This window comes from Equus quagga, chromosome 1, assembly GCF_021613505.1.
Source record: "Equus quagga isolate Etosha38 chromosome 1, UCLA_HA_Equagga_1.0, whole genome shotgun sequence".
Lineage (NCBI taxonomy): Eukaryota > Metazoa > Chordata > Mammalia > Perissodactyla > Equidae > Equus > Equus quagga.
The window spans coordinates 180,610,043-180,635,240 of record NC_060267.1 but is presented as its reverse complement, the minus strand read 5'-3'; the positions used below and the strand labels follow the sequence as shown (position 1 = coordinate 180,635,240).

At 35.8% G+C, this 25,198-nt stretch overlaps 1 protein-coding gene across 1 annotated transcript in view; it reads left to right on the top strand.

The window, feature by feature from the left end:
* HLTF (helicase like transcription factor) overlaps positions 1–20,264 on the top strand; it is a 55,230-nt gene extending 34,966 nt beyond the window's left edge. Inside the window, exons 19-25 of the mRNA XM_046672143.1 lie at positions 2,442–2,566; positions 9,434–9,612; positions 10,924–11,049; positions 11,359–11,471; positions 11,810–11,990; positions 15,269–15,349; positions 17,865–20,264. Coding sequence (XP_046528099.1) covers positions 2,442–2,566; positions 9,434–9,612; positions 10,924–11,049; positions 11,359–11,471; positions 11,810–11,990; positions 15,269–15,349; positions 17,865–18,017 — 958 coding nt within the window. The 3' untranslated portion in view covers positions 18,018–20,264. The remainder of the gene's footprint in view (positions 1–2,441; positions 2,567–9,433; positions 9,613–10,923; positions 11,050–11,358; positions 11,472–11,809; positions 11,991–15,268; positions 15,350–17,864) is intronic.
* Positions 20,265–25,198: the final 4,934 nt, after the last annotated feature.

Sequence of the window (25,198 nt, the reverse complement as noted above, 5' to 3'; positions counted from 1 at the left end):
TTCCATTTGCAGAAATACTACGGCTATGGGAAGAGCACAGTGTTTTCAGGCAATATCAGGAACTCAGTTTTGGGCACATTGTGCGATGTGTGAGATTTCTAAGTGGAGATGTTGCATATTTAGTTGGATGTGCAATTAGAGTTCATGGGACTGTTCTTGGTTTGATATATAAATTTGAGTCATCTGTGTGTAAGTAGTCATTAAAGCCACGAGACTGGATGAGATCGTGGAGAGAGGGAGTGAAGTTAGTGAGGAGGTCTAACAAAGAAGACAGGGGCGGCTGGTGGGCTGGGAGGAGGGCTCTACTCCAATATCTGGCACTCAAAAGAGATTTCTTAACCTGAACTGCTGATTGTCAGTGTTAAGAAGTGACTGTGCCGGGGAATAATTAGACTGTTGGTAAAGGTTGTTCTATTTGAAAAGGTTGAAAAAGAATAATTTTATTGTGAAACTTCTCAGAGAAGAAATATGTTGTTTTAAAAGTATTCTTTTTAGTAGGTTGAGCACTTGCTAGGTGTTATTCATTCATCGAAGTGCTTTTTGTGTGTTACATATTAATTCACAACAATGATATTAAGTCAGTACACTGATTATCCCACATTTTACAGATGAAGAATCTGAGGCACAGAGCAGTTAGGGAACTTGTGCTATGTATGTCACACAGCTAATGAATGACAGCTGGTTTTTAAACTCAGACAGTTTGGTTCTAGAGCTTGTAAATTTAACCTTTGTATTACAGTGCCTATTCCTTGCATTCTTGAATATTTAGAAGTATTTATTGACGTAATACTATTACGAATAATAACAGCAGATATCTATTTGTCTGTCTGTCTATGGATCACTTACCATAGTCCAGGCACTATTCTAAATGCTTTGCATATACTAACTTTTTTAACACAACAGTCCTCTGTGAGGTATGTATTATTACTGTGCCACTGCTACAGCTGAGGAAACTCAAGACACAGGTTAAGAAACCTGCCCAAGATTTCATAGTTAATTGACAGAGCCAGGTTTTGGACTCAGACAGTCTCGCTCTAGAGTCTGTGCTCTTCACCGTTAGGCTATATTTCTTCTATCGCCTTAATACTTAGCTGTCAGATTTTTGCCTTAGTTTATAATTTTTGAATCACCTCTTCTTCCTTCAGAATCTGTACTCATTGTTCTACTATATTTTATATTGAATGCTTCTGTGGAAAACTCTGATTTTATTTAAATTTTTTGTTAAAGTCCAGCAGTTTGACCAGGACCTCTCTCTGTTGATTTTTTTCTGGAACATGTGGTAACATTTAAATCTGTGAACTCTAGGCACTTTCTGCCCACCTTTCCTGGAAAGTTTTCTTTAAATACTGTTTTCTGTTCCAGTATTTTATTTCTCTCCTTGTATATGTTTTTGTTTTGCATGGGTATCATTTTATTCTAATCCTTTACATCTTTCTGTTTAATTTTGCTTTTCTCTATCCTGTTTCCCACATTCTTTCCTGTGTTTTGATCAGTGGCTTGTCTCTTTTATACTGGTTTCAATGTGGCTTTCATTTCTCTGATGGTTTACTTTTCTCTTTCATGCTGTTGAGCTCATCTTTCATCTCTGCATTGTTCTGCCATACCTTTTCAAAGCTCTTTGTCTCTACTTTAAGCTATTGTGTTTTTTTTTTAGTAGGGATTGTTTTATTTAGTGGTGTTAAATCATGGCAGTATCCTTGGTCATAATTTTTATTTGCTGTATGACAACATTTTTCTTTCGCTGCCATTTGTTTCCTCCCTTGTTCTTTCCTGGTTATTATTTTTTGAATGCCTTGAGTTTTTTCTGGACTAGCTATTTGCAAGAGAATCATGAGAAGGAGGAGGGATCATAGCTGTGTCCCAGACTAACAGGAAATATCCCTATTTAGTTGTGACTCAGGGTTACAGGTGAGTTCTTTCAGGTTTTACTTGTGCTCATATAACAGAGATCAGAAACTTTAGGATTCCTTACAGTGTAGAATGTTGTGCCCATAGTCTTCTGAAAACATAGTAGGTCCGTGTGTTTCCTTATTCAGCTTGCCTTCCTTCCTTCCTGGTGTAAAACTTGTCCAGGGAAATTCAAACCACCAGCTATACACCTGGTTTTTGCACATGAGAGATTTTGATTTTTCCCCTCAGGACATGCCATCTATTTTGAATCATTGTGCTCTAGTAGATCTGTTTGAAATCTGTGGTCATATCTCTCAGTATCTTCCTATCTGACTTTTACTGCAGGTGGCAGCAGTTTCTCATATATTTTGCTTTATCATTACAAATCTCTTTTGGTTTCATTAAAGATAGAGTTTGCTGTTCTGTTTTCCGTTCTTGTTTTGAAGTGATTTCCAGAGACGAGGAGAACAGTGCTGTTTTTATTCCACTGTTTTAGAATAGGAAGTGTTATTGTCTAGAGGCCCTCATAATACTAACATTTTTATCTTTAGGTATTTTAATGAAGGGACTGTCCTTGCACACTATGCAGATGTCCTGGGTCTTCTGCTTAGATTGCGGCAGATTTGTTGTCACACTCACCTTCTTACAAGTGCAGTGTCTTCCAGTGGTCCTTCAGGTGAGTAAATGTAAATTTACACCATTATAGATATTAGAGATATTTCAATCAGAATGAGAACTTTTTCATATGGGCTAAATTTAGTTTATTTGTTAAATGGACATTGTTTTTAGTATAGCATTCAACTGGAAATATACCCAAGAATCTCTTACCAATGAAATGGAATATTAATGAGGTCTTCCAGTGTTTCGAGTGATAGATGCTCTTAGATGAAAGATTCAAATTGTATCTGCCTTTTATTCTGTGGTAGTACATGTAGATTGCGTTATAATGATGTTTTCCTATAGTGTATATATGTGGTTTTTTTAAAAAATTATTTTATTGAGGTCATACTGGTTTATAATATTGTAATTTCAGATGTACATTCTTATATATCAGTTTCTGTATAGACTGCATTGTGCTCACCACCAACAGTCTAGTTTTTATCCGTCACCATACAGATAGGCCCCTTTACCTCTTTCGCCCACAGTGCTCTCCACCCTCTTACCCTCTGGTAACCACTAATCTGTTCTCTTTTTTTTTTTTTTTTTTTTAAGATTTTATTTTTTCCTTTTTCTCCCCAAAGCCCCCCGGTACATAGTTGTGTATTCTTCGTTGTGGGTTCCTCTAGTTGTGGCATGTGGGATGCTGCCTCAGCGTGGTCTGACGAGCAGTGCCATGTCCGCGCCCAGGATTCGAACCGACGAAACACTGGGCCGCCTGCAGCGGAGCGCGCGAACTTAACCACTCGGCCACGGTGCCAGCCCCTAATCTGTTCTCTTTATCCATGTTTGTGTTTGTGTTCCACATGTAAGTGAAATCATTTGGGGGTTGTCTTTCTCTGTCTGGCTTGTTTCACTTAACATAATATCCTCAAGGTTCATCCATGTTGTTGCAAATGGGACAATTTTGCCTTTTTAATGGCTGAGTAGTATTCCATTTGTGTATATATGCCACATTTTCTCTATCCATTTATCAGTCGGGTGCTTGGGTTGATTCCACATCTTGGCTATTGTGAATACTGCTGCAACGAACATGGGAGTGCATAGATCTTCTTGCATTGTTGATTTCATGTTCTTTGGATAAATACCCAGTAGTGGCATAGCTGGGTTGTATGGTATTTCTATTTTTAATTTTTTGAGAAATCTCCATACTGTTTTCCATAGTGGCTGCACCAGGTTGCATTCCCATCAGCAGTGTATGAGGGTTTCCCCTTTTCTCCTCATCCTCTCCAACATTTAATTATTTCTCGTCTTGTTAATTATAGCCATTCTGACATGTGTGAGGTGATATCTCATTGTGGTTTTGATTTGCATTTCCCTAATAATTAGCGATGTTGAACATCTTTTCATGTTCCTGTTGGCCATCTGTATCTTTTTGGGAAAATGTCTGTTCATATCCTCTGCCCATTTTTTGATGGGTTGTTTGTCTTTTTGTTATTGAGTTGTGTGAGTTCTTTATATATTTTGGAAATTAACCCCTTGTTGGATATACAATTTGTAAATATTTTCTCCCATTTTGGTGGGTTGTCTTTTCCTTTTGTTCATGATTTCTTTGCCTTGCAGACTTTGATGTAGTCCTATTTGTGTATTTTTCCTTGTTTGCCTTGCCTGAGTAGACATGGTATTCAGAAAGATGCTGCTAAGACTGCTGTCAAAGAGTGTACTGCCTATATTTTCTTCTAGGAGTTTTATGGTTTCAGGTATTATATTGAAGTCTTTAATACATTTTGAGTTAATTTTTGTGTATGGTGTAAAATAATGGTCTATATTCATTCCTTTGCATGTGGCCGTCCAGTTTTCCCAACAACATTTATTGAAGAGACTTTCCTTTCTCCATTATATGTCCTTGGTTCCTTTGTCAAAGATTACCTATCTCTAGAGGTGTGGTTTTATTTCTGGGCTTTCAATTCTGTTCCATTGATCTGTGTGTTTGTTTTTGTGCCAGTACCATGCCGTTTTGATTACTATAGCTTTGTAGTATATTTTGAAGTCCGGGACTGTGATGCCTCCAGCTTTGTTCTTTTTTCTCAGGATTGCTTTGGCTATTCAAGGTCTTTTGTTGTTCCATATAAATTTTAGGATTCTTTGTTCTGTTTCCATGAAGAATGTCATTGGAATTCTGATTGGGATTGCATTGAATCTGTAGATTACTTTAGGTAATATGGACATTTTAACTATGTTTATTCTTCCAATCCATGTGCATGCAATGTCTTTCCATTTCTGTATGTCTTTGATTTCTTCCAACAATGTTTTATAGTTTTCAGTGTGTAGGTTTCACCTCCTTGGTTAAACTTATTCCTAGATAGTTTATTATTTTTGTTGTGATTGTAAATGGGATTGTATTAACTTTTCTTTCTGCTAGTTCATTGTTAGTGTATAGAAGTGCAACTGAGTTTTGTAGTTGGTTTTGTACCCTGCCACTTTGCTGTAGTTGTTGATTATCTCTAATAGCTTTCTGGTGGATTCTTTAGGGTTTTCTGTATATAGAATCATGTCATCCACAAACAGCCAGAGTTTTACTTCTTCCTTTCCAATTTGGATACCTTTTATTTCTTTTTCTTGCTTAATGGCTGTGGCCAAAACCTCCAGTACTATGTTGAATAGGAATGGTGAGAGTGGGCACCCTTGTCTTGTTCCTGCTCTCAGAGGGATGGCTTTCAGTTTTTCACTGTTACATATGATGTTGGCTGAGGGTTTGTCATATATGGCCTTTATTATGTTGAGGTACTTTCCTTCTATACCCATTTTATTGAGAGTTTTTATTTTAATCATAAAAGGATGTTGGATCTTGTCAGATGCTTTCTCTGCATCTATTGAGCTGATCATATGATTTTTATTACTCATTTTGTTAATGTGGTTTATCACATTGCTTGATTTGTGGGTGTTGAACCATCCCTGCATCCCTGGTATAAATCCCAGTTGATTATGGTGTATGATCCTTTTACTGTATTGCTCTATTCGATTTGCCAATATTTTGTTGATGATTTTTGCATCTGTGTTCATCAGCATTATTGGCCTGTGATTTCTCTTCTTTGTGTTGTCCTTGTCTAGCTTTGGGATCAGGGTGATATTGGCCTGGTAGAATGAGTTAGGAAGTGTTCTGTCTTCTTTGGTTTTTTTGGAATAGTTTGAGAAGGATAGCTATTAGACCTTTGACTGTTTGGTGGAATTCTCCAGAGAAGCCATCTGGTCTTGCGCTTTTGTTTTTTGGGAGGTTTTTGTTTACTGTTTTGATCTCTTTACTTATGATTGGTCTATTCAGGTTCTCTATTCTTGATTCGGTTTTGTGAGGTTGTGTGAGTCTAAGAATTTATCCATTTCTTCTAGGTTGTCCAATTTGTGGGCATGTAGTTTTTCATAGCATTCTCTTATAATTCTTTGTATTCCTGTGGTATCCTTTGTAATTTCTCCTCTTTCATTTCTAATTTTATTTATTTGAGCCTTCTCTCTTTTTTGTGTGCGAGGCGGATTGGCCCTGAGCTAACATCTGTTGCCAGTCTTTCTCTTTTTGCTTGAGAAAGATTGTCACTGAGCTAACATCTGTGCCAGTATTCCTCTATTTTATATGTGGGATGCCACCACAGCATGGTTTAATGAGTGGTGTGTGGGTCTGTGCCCAGGATCCAAACCTATGAATCCCAGTCTGCCAAGGTGGAGTGCCCAAACTTAACCACTATGCCACCCGGCTGGCCCCTCTCTTTTTCTCTTAGTGAGTCTGACTAACAATTTGTCAGTTTTGTTTTTTTCCTCAAAAAAACAGCTCTTAGTTTCGTTGATCCTTTCTGTTATTGTTTTAGTCTTTATTTCTGCTCTGATTTTTATTATTTCCCTCCTTCTGCTGACTTTGGGCTTTGTTCTTCTTTTTCTAGTTCTGTTAGGTATAGTTTAAGATTAATTATTTGATATTTTTCTTGTTTGTTGAGGTGGGCACGTATTGTTATGAATTTCCCTCTTATAACTGCTTTTGCTGCATCCCACAGGAGTTGGTATGTTGTATTTTCATTTTCGTTAGTCTCCAGGTATTTTTTGATTTTTCCTTTGATTTCTTGATCCAGTGGTTGTTCAGTAGCATGTTGTTTAGTCTCCACGTATTTGTGACTTGCCCAGCATTTTTTTGTAGTTGATTTCTAGTTTTATAACATTGTGGTTGGAAAGGATCTTTGATATGATTTCAATCTCTTTAAATTTATTAAGGTTTGCCTTGTTTGCCAGCGTATGGTCTGTCTTGGACAATGTTCCATGTGCACTTGAGAAGAATGTGTATTCTGCTGTTTTGGGATGGAATGCTCCATATGTATCTATTAAGTCCATCTGATCAAATGTTTCATTTAAATCCACTGTTTTCCTTGCTGACTTTCTGTCTGGATGACCTGTCCATTAATGTAAGTGGGGTGTTGAGGTCCCCTACTATTATTGTGTTGCTAATTTCTCCCTTTAGGTCTGTTAATTGGGTGCTTTATAGAGTAATTATTACATATGAGGGCTTGGTACTGCCCTTTGTCTCTTGTTTTCTGGTTGGTCTATAATTCCCATTGTTTCTTTTCCCTTGTATTTCTGACTGCCATTTCAGTTTGGTGGTTTTCTGTGATGGTTTTCTCAGTTTTTATTTATGATTTGTGTCTCTGCTCTGATTTTTTGTTTAGTGGTTCCCATGGGGTTTGTATAAAAGATCTCACAGATGAGACAGTCCATTTTTTAATAGCGTCTTATCTCCAGTTAAGCAGTTTCCTCTCCTTTCCTTTTCCCTTTCTGAGTTTTTGTTGTCACAAAATTAATCTGTTTTGTGTTGTGGGTTTATGACTAAATTAAAGGGTTTATAGTTATTTTTGATGCTTTCCTTCCCTTTATCTTTTATAATTGTTTACTGGCCTGTTCTCATATAGAGCTGTAATTTTCTGTTTGTTTATCTCCTTGCTGAAGGTTTTGTAGACGTTTGCCCTTTTGTTTCAGGTATGAAGATTTCCTTGATCATTTCTTGTAAGGGAAGTTGAGTGGCGATGAACTCCCTCAGCTTTTGTATGTCTGGGAAAACTTTTGTATCTCCATCATATCTGAAGGATAGTTTTGCTGGATAGAGAGTATTGGTGGAAAGTTTTTCTCTTTCAATATTTTCAATATATCATTGCATTCTCTCCTAGCCTATAAGGTTTCTGTTGAGAAATCTGCTGAGAAAGATACAAATAACCTTTGTAGGTTATTTTCTTCTGCTTTGCTGCCCTTAGTATTTTTTCTTTGTTGTTAACTTTTGCCAGTTTTAATAGAATATGCCTTGGAGAAGGGTCTTTCTGCATTGGTGTAATTAGAAGTTCTGTTGATTTCGTGTACTTGTAAATCCAGTTTCTTCCCCAGGTTTGGGAAATTCTCAGTTATTTCTTTGAATAAGCTCTCGGCTTGTTTCTCCCTCCCTTCTTCTTGTGGAATACCTATAATCCTTATGTTGCTTTTCCTAATTGTTGGATATTTCTTGAAGAATTTCTTCGTTCTTTTAAAAATCTTAGTTCTCTCTCCTCCACCTGAAGTGTTTCTATATTTCTATCCTCTAAATCACTAATTTTGTCCTCCATAACATCAGCTCTATTTTTTATGGATTCTAGATTATTTTTTATCTCATTAATTGTATTTTTCATATCCAGAATTTCTGTTCGGTTTTTTTTTTATAGAGTTTTAATCTCTTGGTGAAGTGTTTCTTCCACTTATTGATTTTATTCCTGAGCTCATTGAACTGTCTGAGTTTTCTTGTTGAGTTTCTTTATGATAACTGTTTTGAATTCTCTGTTAGATTGTAGATTTCTGTGAGTTCAGGATTGGTTTCAGGAAATTTGTCATTTTCCTTCTACTGTGAGGTGTTAATGTAGTTCTTTATGGTGTTTGATGAACTGATCCTTTGCTGGTGCATTTGTGGTAGAATCAGGTTGCAGATTCCACCTGCCACTGCTTGGCAGGGGCAGGAGCTGTGTTTTCTGATTCCGCCCTGTCTGCTGGAAGTTGTTGCAGGTAGGTCTACTCTGTGTTCACCCAGGCTGGCCACAGCCCCTCTGCAGGTTGCACTGACATGGGCAGGGCCTCTGCACTGGGTGGGCAGGTTTGGCACCATAGTCAGGGCCTCTGTGCTTGGCAGGGGACCGGCTGAGCTGCTGCTTGCTAGGCAGGAGGGTTGCCTACATGGGGGCTGAGCTGCCACTTGGCAGATCCTATGGGCTGCTGTGCTCTGCAAGCAGGGGTGCCTTCTGAGCTGGTGGGGCGTCTTCTCAACAGTGGTCTGTTAGTGCGGAGGGGTGCCCACACAACAGCTTAGCTGGCACCACTCAGTGTAGAGCGTTCCCATAGGCAGGGCCGCTGTGGCACATTGGGTGCTCCTACGGGCTTGGCTGCAACTCTGAAAGTGTTCGTGCAGGCTGGGCTGTCCCCGCCTCCTACAGTCACGTGCAGCTGCTGTGTGAGGATCTTCAAACTGGCTTGCTGCCGCCTGGGACGGGGAGGGATGTGCTTACTTAATTCTGCTGCCTCCCAGGGATCCAGTCCACCCAACTTCAGATGTATAGCTGCATGGATCTTTCAGAAGTCCTGTTGTGCTGTGCAGGGAGTCCTTTGCTGTTTAATGAATGTCCATTTAGTTAACTTAAAGGGGAGAGGCTGAGGGAACAACTCACTCCACCATGATGCTGATGTCACTTCCCTCTGTAAGGTATATTATGCGGATTGGCTACTATTTTAGCTTCTGAATTTTTCTTAAAATTTGAAATTTAAACCTTGCTTTTTGCCCGTGATAGAAAAAGACCTAAAGTAAAACTTCCAAAGGGAAACTTTTCCCTATGTGAGGAATATTAATTTTTCTAGTCATATTACAAATCTTGCTCTGGAATTAATTTTTCAGCCTTTTCTCTAGGAAATGATAGACCTGAAGAACTACGAAAGAAGTTAATAAGGAAGATGAAGTTAATTCTCAGTTCGGGTTCCGATGAAGAATGTGCAATTTGCTTGGATTCTTTAACCGTTCCTGTTATAACACATTGTGCACATGTCTTTTGTAAACCCTGCATTTGCCAAGTCATTCAGAATGAGCAGGTTAGTTTTATGCTCGGTACAGATTCAGTGTTTGATGGAGTGATGCACCAGTCTTGAGTGTAATGAAAACTCAAGTTCAACAGACTGTAAAAAGTTTTGCACCTGGATTTACTAGCACACCTTTTATGGTTAACTATCAGTGTTTTAATAGGTGATATATTCTTATAATTAAGCCCTTGACAAAAGACATATGTTTGGAGGCATGTTTCACAGTCAATATCCTAGTTCCACCAATTGTTTAGATCATTGCTGTCCAGTAAATAGAGAATTTAAAATTCTCTTTGTGTCTCCCATTACTGAATAGATGAACTGATGAAGTTAATTCTTATAATACATTTTTATGTATCTGGTCTATCTGAAATACAAAAGTTGTTAATGAGATACTTTACATGATTTGTTTATCTTAAGTGTTCAAAATTTAGTGGTATTGTACTCTTTACAGCACATCTCAGTTTGGCTTTGCCACTTTTCAAGGGTTTAATCGCTGCATGTGGCTATTGGCTATTGTATTAGATAAGGTAGGTCTAGATTCTTCTGTATGGTAGAATTTTTTGAAGTGGAATAATCCTTTAAGCAGGCCTTCAGCTGAGGTAGAATTTTTTAAACACTTTTATTGACATATAATATACATATAGGAAAAAAGTGCACAAGTCATGATTGTATAGCTCAGTGAATTATGAAGGTAACCCATCCGTGTAATTACTACCCAGGTCTTTGTGTCCCCTCCCAATATTTTCCCTCTCCCTCCTCCCTAAAAGTAACCCCACTATACTGATTTCTAACATTGGTTTAGTTTCAGAATCTTTTTTGTTGTAATCGTATTTAGTATATAGTTATTTAAGAGATAATCTTATTTTATTAGCGTGTCTTGGTATACATGGACACAACAGTTAACTGCTTTGAATGAACCTGATAGAATTTTAGAGCCCGACTGGCTTCATAAGCCATTAAGAAGGGATTTTTTTTTTTCTTTTAAAGAATAGTTTCAGCTAGCATGCTGTATTGTAGTTAGGTTCAAGAAACTCTTATTCATGATTTCTTTACTTGTCTGCAGTGTATTTATTGTTTCAAGCTCCTGCTAGTCGAGATTATATACTTTTGCTCTTTTTAACTTGTCCCACTTTCCACATTAGAATGTTATATCTACCTGGAGTTCAGCCTGTACAGATTTATCTCAAATAGATGAATCTAATAAAAGGCTTAATAAAATGCTATTAGGGATATAGAATTTACCATGCTTTTAAAAAATTTTAGGGACATTTATATTTCCGTTCCTCTGATAAGTGTCACTCATACTTTGTTCTTTCCTAGCCACATGCTAAATGCCCTTTATGCAGAAATGATATACATGGAGACAATTTATTAGAATGTCCTCCAGAAGAATTGGCACGTGACACTGAGAGAAAGTCTAATATGGAATGGACATCCAGTTCAAAGGTAAAATACACATGCACAAATATATCATGTATAAAAATAATAATTCTGCTTTTAATCCTGTCATTTGAGTATTATATTTTGTTGGTGGTTACTGGCTTTTTGTTTTATTTCTAGTGGTGAATTTGAGAGGGGAGAGAGTGTTCAGATTACGATAGTATTCTTTCAGTCTTTTTATAAAAAATTAGTGGTCTTTTACTTTCGCATTTTAGAGAGATAACATGGCAGGACCTTTCTCTTCACAATAAAAAAATTTTGAATGTATTTTGTCAATTAAAAATGGAATCTAATGGGTGTTCTAATTTTTTTCAGATTAATGCTCTAATGCATGCATTGATTGACTTAAGAAAGAAGAACCCCAACATAAAAAGTTTAGTTGTTTCTCAGTTTACAACTTTCCTGTCTTTAATAGAAACACCACTCAGGTAAGTTCAGTGGTGTTTCTCACTTTGAGTAAAAGGATTTTATGTAAGTGTTTTGATTTGGATAGCAAAAAAGCATTGTTTTTGTTTTACCAATTTTATCTATCTAAAATAACATTGAGTCACTATAAAGAATATTTCCTGTGGCATAGGATTTTAAAAATTAAGTCATGAATTTATCAGGAAAAAGTTGAATGCAGAGCCTGACATTAGTCAATGGTTAGTAAATATTTGTCAAAATAAATGAGTGAAAGAATTCGCTGACTGAAGAGATTTGTAATTACTTAACATGTGTTTATAGTATAGTAAGTGTTACTTGTTTCTTTTGTCCCTTCTGTTAGAGCCTCTGGATTTGTGTTTACACGATTGGATGGTTCTATGGCCCAAAAGAAAAGAGTTGAATCAATTCAGTGTTTTCAAAACACTGAAGCAGGATCTCCAACTGTAATGCTTCTATCCTTAAAAGCAGGTGGAGTTGGTTTGAATCTTTCTGCAGCTTCTCGAGTATTTTTAATGGATCCAGTAAGTAGTTTGTAGACTTTTTGATATGTTACTACTTATTTCTTTAAAAAAAAAACTATTTGGTAAATACCTTCATAGTTATAATTGCTTATGACAATTCTTAGGCAAATTTTAGAAATAGATAACTTAGCTAAATGTGAATTGAGAGTTTTCTCTTAAGTGCTTTACATATATCACCTGAAATTTTCACAACATCCCTATGAGGTAGATGATGTTATCATCCCTAGTTTACATATGAGAAAACTGAAGCATCAAGAAGTGAAATAGCTTGCTTAATATCACAGCTAGTACTGTGCACACCAGGCTCAGAGTTCATGTTCTTAAGCACTGTGCTTTTCTACTTCTCATCTATGTACTGATTGTGTCTGTTAACTGTAATCTCTTTGGATAATGGTTTCTTTCATTTGGCCAACAAGTAATGAGATCCTGCTTTGTGTCTGGGAGTCTTATAGGCACTGGGAATCTGGCTGTAAACAAGATAGACTGAGTAGTTACCATCATGGTGCTAATGGGCTCAAGCTTTAATGTGTCTAAGAATTATGTAAAATGTCATTTCTGATCTCCTCAAGAGATTTATAAGTTCTTGGATGAGACCCAAGAAACTTTTCTTTATAGATCATAGGTGATTCAGGTGCAAGTGGTCTGGCATCACAATTTTAGAAACAAATAACATTCATGGAATGTTTTAGGTAAATTTTAGTGTCTAATACAGTGCAATCACTTGTGGTTGTGCAGTACGGGTTAGGGGTAGAGTGGGAGCTAGAATTCACTCTAAACTTTATTCACCAAACTGTGTGACCTAGAACTGTATCCACCTAGGAGCACCTTTTCCTTCCTTCCTTCTTTTTTTTTTTTTTGCTGAGGAAGAGTCTCCCTGAGGTAACATCTGTTACCAATCTTCCTCTTTTTGCTTGAGGAAGATTTGCCCTGAGCTAACATCTGTTCCAGTCTTCCTCTGTTATGTATGTGGCTTCCCACCATAGCATGGCCGCCAACAAGTAGTGTATGTCTGCGCCTGGGAACTGAACCCAGGCCACTGAAGCAGAGTACACTGAACTTAATCACTAGGCCACAGGGCTGGCCCCAGGAGCACCTTTTTCTGATTGCACAAAGGGGTTGTTTGGGCTGGAGGCACTCTGGACAGTTTCTAATTTGCGCTGGATACTGTTGGGGCTAGAAGCAACACTGTTCTGTTTTTGCGCATTCACAGATTTAAGATGTGTGGTTTTATCTTGTCTGAAAGTCAGAATTCATAACATAAATTTTACTGAGATACATATTTGAGTTATTCAGGTTAGGCTTTTTAGTTGTTGCATGTACCAGTTACCAAGGCTTTTTTCCCCTCACCTGAGGGTAACCTTCCCGTAAGATTAGGACCAGAGCCATGTTTAGGCAGGCACTCATGAGTTTCACATTCATGTCATAGATGGCAGTGGTGTGTTGTGTTTTCTTACCCTAGTTCTGTAGATGAAGTTTTAAATCTTTGTTAGAGTTTTAGTATTTCATGATTATTATAAAAAATATTCGTTGTAACTACAGATACACATTAACTAACTTGATGATAATCCATTTTTTGGAACGAATTTCCAAATTATTTTATTCTTTGGTTATAATCTTAGTACCTAGTAAGGAAGAGTTTGTTAATACCAAATAGAGTAATTTAATTAGTGTTATAAAGTTGATCAGAGACTAAACTCTTTAGCAGTTATAGTTAAAAAAAAAACTTAGAGAATATTTTAGCTGTTTCACAGTAAGTTAATTGATGTTCACTGAACATTTTAAGCTTTCAAATGTTGTTTCTGACTTTAAAATGGAAGCCGGGTGCCAGAAAAATAAGATTCAATAAAAAAAATTTGCTCATGAAAATCTTTTACCTTTTCATGGAGCCTTGTCTAAGAGTTAAGGTGTATTTTGATGTTCCGTTATGAGCTTTTGGTAAAGCTTATTGCTTCCTTCATCACTACGTATGAGAATGGGAGCTATCAGTTCTATATTATCATGAGATAAATTTGATTGCTGGTAGTCATACTAGATGTATATTGCCAGCTCACTGTAAGGTTCCTAGACAAAATACAGGCAATAGAAAGGAACATTTTACCTGAGCTCTTGGTATAATGGTTTCAAAATGTGCCCAATTATGAAATACAAAATATTCACAAAATATTCACAAAATAGGATTATCTCTCAGTTTTACAAAATCATAAGCTAAGTATGTCCTTAAATCTAACTTCTATACCAAAAGCAACCCAAAACTCAAATTACAGCAAGTTAATAGTAAAATCGCCTTTTCCCTAGATCTCAAGGGAACTTTAAGAAGAAAGAAGAAAATAAGGGCCTAAGTATAAATCATACTATAAACTTGTTATCTACATATGTATTTATGATTTTGTTTCTATTTTCAGGTGGTACTTTGCTGTATAAATGTTCTTTTTCCCCAAAACACCCTGTTTTCAGATTCAAGAATCATCCCGTAATTTAAATTTAAAATTGAATCATCCCTTCCCTGACAACTGAGGATATTATTTCAAAACCACTTGACTCCTGCCTTTCTAGATTGAAGAATTCTTTATCTTTTTGTTCTTCCTTTTTCATTGCTTCGTTTTATTCCACATCCTAAGACCATCCCCATGATAATGCCTATGTTAATTAGCTTACTTTACTTAATTTTTAGTTCAATTTCAAAGTCAACTCATTTCAAATATAGATACAGAAAATTGCATCAACGAAGTCGTAAATAATTTTTAGGACTTTTGATTACTCCTGTAATCTTTTTTGTACTTTAATGAATGGAGGAAAGTGAAAGAGAAAGAACCAAAGACCAGCAAAAGGGGAAAAAACTTTTTCATAAATGGACTCAATTACATATCTTTTCTGATGCAAATTAAGTCGTTTTAGAAGCTGTGTAAACTTTTTTTCCTCTGTTAAGCAAAGATCAACTTTAAGATGGAAAAAAAAAGAGCAGGAAGATACTTGATTAATTAACAATCATGTATACTATGTGCTTTCTACGTATTAGGCCCTGTATTAGAGACTGGAAGCAGTGGAGTGAAATGACAAGGGGGAGAATGCCTGCCTATCATAGTAGTGATGAGGGGACGGGGTGGGGGGTGGGGGGGCGCATGTGGGGTTTTTCCCCAGGGCATCCATAGTGTCGGTACCTGAATTCAGTCAGATAAACTTCAGTCAGTAAACAGTGAATGCAGAATGCTGGAATGAAAGGACTTGTGCAGAACACTCACAGATCAGGGTGCTAATAAAGCAACTCCTGTTCTTGTTAGGCCTGGAATCCAGCTGCTGAAGATCAGTGTTTTGACAGATGCCATAGACTTGGCCAGAAGCAAGAAGTTATCATCACAAAAGTGAGTTTTTAGGGCATCTGTTTGAAAATTAGGTTGTTAAGGTTTTTAAAATTATACAAATGATGCATGAATATATTATTGTAAAATATTGAAGTAGAATTATGCAGAGCAAAATATGAAGGTCATCTTTATTCTCTTTAGAGGAAACCACAATCCATAGTTTAACATGTGCTCTTCAAAGTCCCTTTCTCTGTGTTTACATACATTCATACAGTCCATATACATCTCTCCTTTAAATAATTTCTTTTAAGATAAATGGTTTCATACATTATTCAACATTTTATTTCTTCTTAACAGTATATATTGGAGACTACCATGTAAGTACAGTTATAGATAAAACATACTTTTCTTTTTGCTCTTGTGGTAAAATATACATAACATAATATTTACCATTTTAACTATTTTTAGTGTTCAGGTCATGGTATTAAGTACATTCTCATTGTTGTGCCATCATTACCACCATCCATCTCCAGAACTTTCTCATCTCAAACTGAAACTCTACCCATTAAGCAATTCACTTGCTGTTCCTTCCTCCTCCCAGCCCTTGGCAACCATCCTGCTTTCTGTGTCTGTGAATTTGACTACTCTACAAACCCATTCTTTTTAACATCTGCGTAAAGACACATCATAATTTATTTAATCAGTCCAGTTGTTTGCTAATAAAAACAGTGCCATATCATCTGTAGCATTGTTTTGGCATAATAATGCCAAAAACAGCATTATGATGGTATATGCATTTTGGTGCATATATACAAGTATTTCTTCAGGATAGGTTAAGAAAACTAGAATTTTGCATTTAGAATTAGTAGATAACTGTCAAGTTGCTTTCAAAATAGACTTTATGATTTATGAGAATGATGTAAATTTATGCGTATGTGATGTAAAAGTCCCTCCTAATTTGCATTTACCTAAGACCTTGAGCATATTTCACATACCTTTTGTCCATTAATATTTTTTTCTATGAATTGCTTGTTTGTCTTTTGCCCACTTTTCATAAAGTACAAATATAGTTTCATAGTATAAAGGACCCCTTTATACATTGATTTTAAATGTTTTGTTATGTATATTGAAATGGTTTATCCCAGGCTCTTACTTATCTTTGAACTTTGCTTTTCGTCATGAAAAACTTTTAAAATTTTTATGATTTAAAACATGTCAGCCACCTTCTACGTATCTTTTGGATATTAAGGTCTTGCTTAGAACAGAAGCCTTGATTTTCAAATTTTAAAAATGAGTCTCCTATATTTACTTCTGATTCTTTTGAAATATTTTGTCTTTTGTTTATGATTCATGATATGGTTCTAACTTTATTCTTTTTTCAAATGAAGAACCATTTGCTCCATCATTTTTTTTAAAGTCCATCCTTTTCACCTGCTGATTTGAAATGTCATTTTTATTGTAAACTAATTGATAATATATTACATGGGTCTCTTTCTGGATTCTGTTCTGTTCCACTGGTCTCTTTTCCTAGTCCTAGGACAATATTACTCTTATAATTACTGTAGTTTTATAAAGTATGCTTTGATATCTAGTAGGGTGGAGTGCTCTCATTACCCTTCTTTTTGAAATCTGTATTGGTTATTACTATTATTTGCTCCTGAATTGAACTTTGGATTTAGGTTACCAAATCTCTTTTAAGGAATCTTGTTTGGGATTTATTGAATTTATGGTTAATTTGAGAACTGTTGTCTCTATAAATAAGGAATGTTCCCATACAAGAGCTTAGATACTATCTGTCTCCACTTATTTAGGTCTTTTACATATTTCACTAGCGTTTTGTAACACAGCTTGTTTAGTTATTACAGTAATTGGGACCTCTTGTACCATGTTGTATAGAAATCATTCGAAGTATGTTCTTGGTAAGTTTCTAGTAGATGGCCTTAATAAGGCTGAAGACATATATTTCCGGGTTAATGAGGATTTTTTTTAATCAAGATTTTTATCAGGAATAAATGTTGAATTTTATCAGATAACATCTTAAGCATCTATTGAGATGATCATGTTTTTTTCTTTTTAATTTTTTGTTATGAATTATACCAGATAAAGGCTCATTCTTGCATTTCTGGGAAAATCTCATTTGGCTTTTTAAATACAATGCTAAATCTATTTTGCTAATATTCTAGTTACAGAGTTGCCTGTAAAGTTTGCTTTTTTTTTGTGCTGTTCTTATTTGACGATGGGGTTATAAGATGTAACTCATGTCCTTATGGCCATATTCTTTATATGAGAAAACTATATTGAGTGATAAGGGTAGGCAGTGCCATTTCTACTTATTATGTCACACTAAATATTTTGATGTATATTGAGAAAAAAAGGCGAGCCAGACAGTTTTTAATAGATTATCATTGACCATTTTCGAAAACTACAGAATACTGTAAGAATTTGTAAGCAAATTCCTTTATAGTAGACCAGCATTTTCATCATGTCTCAAATTTAGATTTTTTAGTACATTAAAGATTTTTAAATATTGTGACCTCAAAAGTACTTCACCAGTTTTTCTTTTTTCTTTTTAAAGTTCATTGTGAAGGACTCTGTTGAAGAAAATATGCTGAAAATACAAAACACAAAGAGAGAACTTGCAGCCGGAGCCTTTGGAACTAAAAAAACAAATGCTAATGACATGAAACAAGCTAAAATTAATGAAATCAGAACTTTAATTGATTTATAATTTGTGGGATTTTGGTAAGGTCAGTTTGATCAGTTATATACAGAAGTTCTGGAACTGAGAAAAATACAATTTTAGAAATGAGAGCTAGAGAGTGTGTTTCTAAAAGGGGCATAGCGTTTTATATTAGTGAAGAGGTATTACTGATACATAATCTCTTCTATATATGAACCTATTTTTAATGATATTTCACATAGCAATAAGTTCCGTTATATACTTGGCCTAAAATAATTTTTTGAGAAAAAAAGTTACTTTGTTATTCAACTTTTCATAGTATCTATGCTGAGTATTTTCATATAACTTCCAAGTACTCAGCTTTTTCATATTTCAGTGAGGTCAAACCTTTTATACTTTTGACCAAATAAAGAGTTATTTTCTATGTTGGATGCATTTGGTTATTCACCAAAGCCTCCCATTTTGTGATGCAGTGGATTCACAGTCCTTGTAAACGATTAATATATTCATAGATTATACGAGATTGATTTTATTGGGCTTTCAAAACCGTATTTGCATTCCAGAACCAAACCTTAAATGAGAGACCAAAGTCCAGGTTAGCAAGTTACTTGTGATTTTTTTTTTAACGGTTTCATTGAGATATAATTCATATAAGTGAAAGTGACTTGCAGTTTTATGTTCATGAAAAAAATTACAGGCTGGGTTAGACCACTTATGTTCTCCATTTTAGTCAGGTTTAACTGTTATTCATTGTTTAAATGTAACTTGATGTGTTAGTGTGTAAATACAGTCTGTCAGGGTGAGAGGGAACCAATTTTACCCAGTTTGATTTGGATATTTAAATTATGGAATTGCTGAATAGTTATTTCTATATAGAGAGAATTTTTATTTATGTAGCTTTTGTTTTAAAATAACTTTATAAATTTTTATAATTCAGAAGACTACTATATGTGAGAGGCGTGATATCTGGATGGAAGTTGGGCTGGACGACCTCCAAAATCGTTTCAACTCTTAAAGACATCTTAATCCTGAATGGAAAAATTTCTTTGTTATTGTGTTTAGAATCAGAATTTGATTTCAGAATTTCAGTAATTCATCCTTACATCTATCTATAGAATTGGTCATCTTTTTCTTACTTTTTTGTTACTCAAACTTAAAGTTGCCACAGAATTCTAGATGACTCTTTGAGTCACATTTAAAACCAATAAGCTATATAAATTTAGCAATCAGGTTAGGTAGTCAGTGGTGTTTTTTCCTTAAGGGAAACTTTTTTTTTTTAATTCAAAGAAAGAAGAGATTAATTACTGTAACAGGAGAACCTTCATGTTTGACGATACAGACTTAAGAACACTGTATACTTTATCTATAGCATTAGAAGTGACTTGACTGAAAGGTAGGATTGGAGGCAGCATTGTGTTCTAAGATACACATCTAAGGTATGCTGCTATCAACAGCTGAGTCCTCCCCTTCCTGTGCTCTTTTACTCCAAGAGCACCGTGGTTTAGACAGCAAGAATCTTCCTGGTCCCTTTTCTCCTTGGCAGCAGGTGAGGCAGAGGGCTGATGAAAAGGACCAAGAGACCTTTCTGCAGGGATGAGAGTAGAATAATAACTTGCAGTTGGTCTGCTAGCATTAACAGCAATAGGGAAATTCTTTACCGTGTAGGAGTAGCATTACACAAAAGAATCAGGTCCATCAAATCTCCTGAAATGTAGTATGTGGGTTTTCTCTATGCCAGTGCTCCAGTGAGATAGTATGTGGGTTTTCTCTATACCAGTACTCCAGTGAGATAGCAGGTGGGTTTTCTCTATACCAGTGCTCCAGTGAGATAGCAGGTGGGTTTTCTCTATACCAGTGCTCCAATGAGATTAAGTATAAAACGAGTTTTCAACAAAAAACAACAGTCTACTCTTCTTGCTTACAAAGGCAAAGCCTTGCAAACTCTGTAAAGGTGAAGACTTTGCTTGCTTCTTTACCCAAACATTTACAGACTTGTGTTTTTAAACACATTCATAATGATACATTTGGCAAGTCATTTAAAAAATAGCATTCTGTTTTTGTACAGTTCTATTAAATGGTGTTAGATTTAAAAAAATTTAATTCATCCTGAGAAAATACATAAACCACTGGAATGAAAAGTTCACATTATGCTATGCTGTTGCTTCATTATGATGTAGAATAATAGCTTTAGATATCTTGAAGATGTTGTATTCCCACTTGTGGTTCAAACTGAATTTTGTGGTTCAAACTGGATTTTCCTTTAAATTTAAAATCAATAAAAGTTTCAAAAACTTATTAGCCTCCTCGGTGCCATAATTTTAATGACTTTTTCTTTAAAGAAAATTTAATCTTTCATAAATCTCACACTTCTGTGAAATCTCTTACATAATTATATTTTACTGACAGTACATAAAAAGTACTGTGAGTAACTGAGAATAATTTACTTATATTCCTACTGCCTTTTTAATTTTGCTCAATTTAACTGGTTGAATTTCTTGTTTAGAAATCAGTATATATATATATTTAAAATTTATGTTAAATGTCTTAATCTTCTAAAACATTTAGTTCCACTTGTTTTTATTTCCTTATCTGCCTGGAAAAAAGGAGTTGTGATACCTATGTATGCCGGTATTACTAGTTAATACTCTGCATTGTAGATTTTCCCCTAATTACAGCTCCCAGATTGGAAATAATCAAGAAAAAATAATCTTACGTTTATTACCAGTGAGAACCAATGAAATTATCCTCAGGCAGTGTATGTTTTCAGTTGGGAGATGTCAAAAGCATTGATGTATTTTTTTCTTCATTTTATTTATAGTACTTCCGAAAGTTCTATTCGTTAGGATTTAGAAGATTCATTAAAAACATGGGGATAAATTTTGCTTTATTAACAAGACCTCAAATGTTTTTAACTATATTAACTTCAAAATATTTGCAACAGCTTTCCTTCATTTAATTCATAAATATGTAGTACCTTTCTTCCAGTTCTACATTCTGGAATTCGGTACCTCATTTGTGTGGTACTTTGAATAAAAAGAGCCAAAAATACTGGTAGCTGAATAATAATTGGGCTGCTTCCCTGCAGTAATGCCTACTCTAAGGGGAGACTGTTGATTCGAAACCCTGAGAGCAGGCAGTGAATGTATTCATACTTACTGTGTGATAATAAGGGAGAGCAGTCTTCTATATGAAGCCATAATAATTTACTCTTTTCGAAAGGGTAAATGATTGCGTATTCCTAATCAGATCTTTTAATGGCTAAAATGGGATATTTTTAATCTCTTTTCCAGCTCCCCTACTCAACCTTCCTGCTCAAGAATTTTCTGACAAATTTAAACCCATTTCTACTTAACAAATAAGAAAATTGACTTTGTGAAAATACAATTTTAATAACGTATATAATTTAATGTGTGTGGCACAAGTCACTTCCATTAACCCAAACTGAGTATCCAAAACTTTAAAATAACTAGGTTACATTGGAACTTCATTTAGAAGGACAGCCAATGTCAAAATGATTTCTTAGATCGGTGGATAAACAAATTCTAGGGCATGTCTTTGCACATCTGAAACCCAGTCTAGACTATTCCAAGAGTGTTTTTAATGTAGTCAGAAGTGTTATTAAGAGTCATCAAAGAGATCATACATTGTCAAATATGTGCTCTATTTACTAAAGCAGAGATAGGGACTAATGTTTTAGGAAGGTTTTCAGTAAGTTTGCCATCTTTTCAGCATTCTAGTTTAAAAATAAAAGCAGATAAAATGAACCAGGATACAGCTTCCTGAATGTTTAAACTAATTTGCCCTTTTTGTTAGGGGAGGGAAGGGCTATTCCCTAATAGTAATTGAGGTTTTTAGAAAAAAATCTGTATTGGTATCAATATGTTGATAAACAAAAGGCACATATTTCATGAGAAATGATCTAGTGAAGGAGGCAATATGCTGCTTGCAGATGCAGGTGTAAGGAACGAGAATTAAGATAAACATTCATTTTATGCACGAATCATAGACCTTCATCAAGCATGGAGCCAATCTCCAAAGGCATGGATCTGACCTTTGTGTAGGTAAATTTGTCTTCTAGGCAAAGGCTACCATATCCACCGTTGTTCATAAGGGGATAAAAAAAATAAGAGATATTGATCACCTCCACAAATGTATGTTCTCAGAACCTGAGTTATTGTTGCCTCCAACTGACTCTTGGAATTTTATTTTTTTGGTGAGGAAGATTGGCCCTGAGCTAACACTGGTGCCAGTCTTCCTCTATTTTGTATGTGGGATGCTGCCACAGCACAGCTTGATGAGCAGTGTGTATGTAGGTCTGTGCCGGGATCTGAACCAGTGAACCCTGGGCTGCCAAAGTGGAGCGTGCAAACTTAACCACTACACCCCCAGGGCTGGCCCTGACCCTTGGTAGTTTAGGCTCCCTGGAAAAGATTTGCAGTACAACTGTGCAGCTTTGTGTGGAAAGGTTAATGCTTCACTTTAATTAAGGTGTATCCTTGGAAGATCAGGGAAGGAAAATGTTGTTCAGTGACTTCTCAGCCTCATAACTTGGTCCTAATGCACATCATATCCTTTTCTTTGGTAAACTTGTCATCCTTTCTGATTCCAGAAGTTAATAGCCTTCACTAAATACTTATTTAAAATAAGAAATTCTGTAAACTTTGTTACTTTAGAGCTTTATCTCTTAATGCTGTGTAAAAAATAGGGAACAAAAGGTAGTAAGTAAACAAAAAATTAACACCGAGTGTTAGGTTTGATTTCTCTACTCCACCAAATTTGATGCTTTGATATATTTTCTCAATTCTAAAAAAAAAAAAAGGCATTGAATCTTCTATGTCTTCTACAGATGAAGAATTCCAGAATACACTTTATTCGGATTACTTACATATTGCATGGCCACAATAATAGCCTTCAGTAAATCCATATACTTGACTCAGCAGAAAAGGACTAGCATTCAAAGGCCCTTGTATTGAATGTTTGACTCTTCCTATTTTTGTTATAGGCAAACATAGAAGTGGTAGCTGATAGAATGGACGTTAAGAAAGAAACCTCAAAAACATAGAAGTGAACACAGAATAAATCAAGCACAAGAGTTGAGCTGCTTCGTCTAGGCATAAGGAGCCCTCTCCTCTGTAGGAATATGTTGACCCTGAATACGTCACAATGTCACAGCAGAGTCATAGAAAATTTGCCTTTTCTGGGCCAATAAAACAACTGTGAAAACGAGATAATTCTCTACAGGCTTTTAAGATACAAAGTCTGTATGTTGTGAAGCTGAATTGTGTCCAAAACTCACGACTTAACATTTATCCTTGGGTTTTCTTATCCATTTATTTTTATATTTCAATTTCAGGTAGTCTATTTAGGAAAGTCTTTGTATAAAAGTTATTTTCCCAAGTCCTATTTCAAGGCCAATGTCCTTATCTTCATAGCAAGCAAAATGTAAGCTTTCCCATTTTTAAATTGTACTACAAAAAATAGTGTTACTCCCCAGATTTCTGGCATTTGTATTTCTGGTTATATACAGACGTTTCTCTGATCTCATTGTCTGTTTTGACCATATGTTTGCTTAATGCAGAGCATAGCTTTGGAGTCAGACCATATAAAAACCTGACTCAGTCTTTTACAGATTATTTCACCTTTCTTATTTTCTGATTATCTGCAAAATGATACTATATATACATCATAGGATGGATGAGAATAGAGACATAAATACCAAAAAAAATACTATCTTGTCTTACTTTCTTACAGATTGTTTTTACTTAAAGATTGAATTTCAGCATCTGAAACTCAGAGAAGTTATCAAATAACTTAGAAAAATAGATGAATCCATTTTTGTAATAAACAGAAAAAGCAAAGTGTCAGTGACATTAAAAAGGTAAACACTACACAATTATATGTATTATGTTATTTATGGTAATGTTTCCTATATCACTCAAGGAGCTGAGACTTTTGGAAAGCCTTTACTAATTAGAAGTTGAGTCCCCTGCTATGCGACAACCACCTCACCTCTTCATGTATCTTCTGTAAAAACCCGACTCCCTGGTGTATTTAGTGTAAATACTTCCTTAGCGTATCAAGTGGTTGTCAAATAAATGTCTTGGGTTACAGTCATTTGGAGTGCTTGACAGTCACTCGGAGTGGAGATGCTGTGGCCTCAATAAGACCTACTGAGTCACTAGTGATGAGGCCCAAGAAACTACTTACAATGAAGTCTGGTGTTTTCAGGAGCGGCCAGGTGGGAAACTCAGTTCCTCAAGCCCCAAATCTTTTAATTGTTCCTTTTCTCTCACTCTTCACATCCAATCCATCAGCAACTTCAGTGCCTTCACCCTGGTGAAAGGTATGCTGGATTATCATTGTCTCCCTCCAGGACGACTACAGTAAACTAACGGGCCTTCCCAACAACTCTTGTCCTTGTTCAAGCTGTTTTCCACCAGCTGCAAAAGCAGTGTTCTTAAAACGTAAACCACAAAGGTAAGACAATTAGACCACCTTTAAGAATAACTGCAATGAGAATGAACTGTATTAAAATTCGTTAATTCATAATGAGACTAGAACAAACCCCCCTAAAAACCACCTGGGTTAACTTTGGAGGACACTAGAAAACCAACTCCTTATTTTCTGTCCTAGTGAGTGAAGGTGAAGAATCAAGCATTTATCCTGCTTTTTTTTAACAGAAGCTCAGGATAACCAAATTGTTGATGAATAGATGTATATAGAGGGGCCGGCCCCGTGGCCGAGTGGTTAAGTTCGTGCACTCCCCTTCAGTGGCCCAGGGTTTTGCTGGTTCGGATCCTGGGCGCGGACATGGCACCGCTCATCAGGCCACGTTGAGGCAGCGTCCCACACGCCACAACTAGAAGGACCCTACAACTAAAATATACAACTATGTACTGGGGGGATTTGGGGAGAAAAAGAAAAAAAAAAGATTGGCAACAGTTGTTAGCTCAGATGCCAATCTTTAAAAACAAAGTATATAGAAATATTTCAGCTAATGAATGAGAGTATCACCATTTCACAACCACTAATGAGATAATATATCTGGGCAATGATCATCAGTGGCATGTCATAAGAAGATAACCCGGGATTCTGAAGTATTGGACATCACTATAAACTATTGCCAAAAACTCACACCTTAATCCGGGCCTCCAGATCAGTTTATAAGAAATATAAAATACAGGGAAAGGTCCAATTGCAAGCAGCAAAATGGAGAATGTAGGAGACTA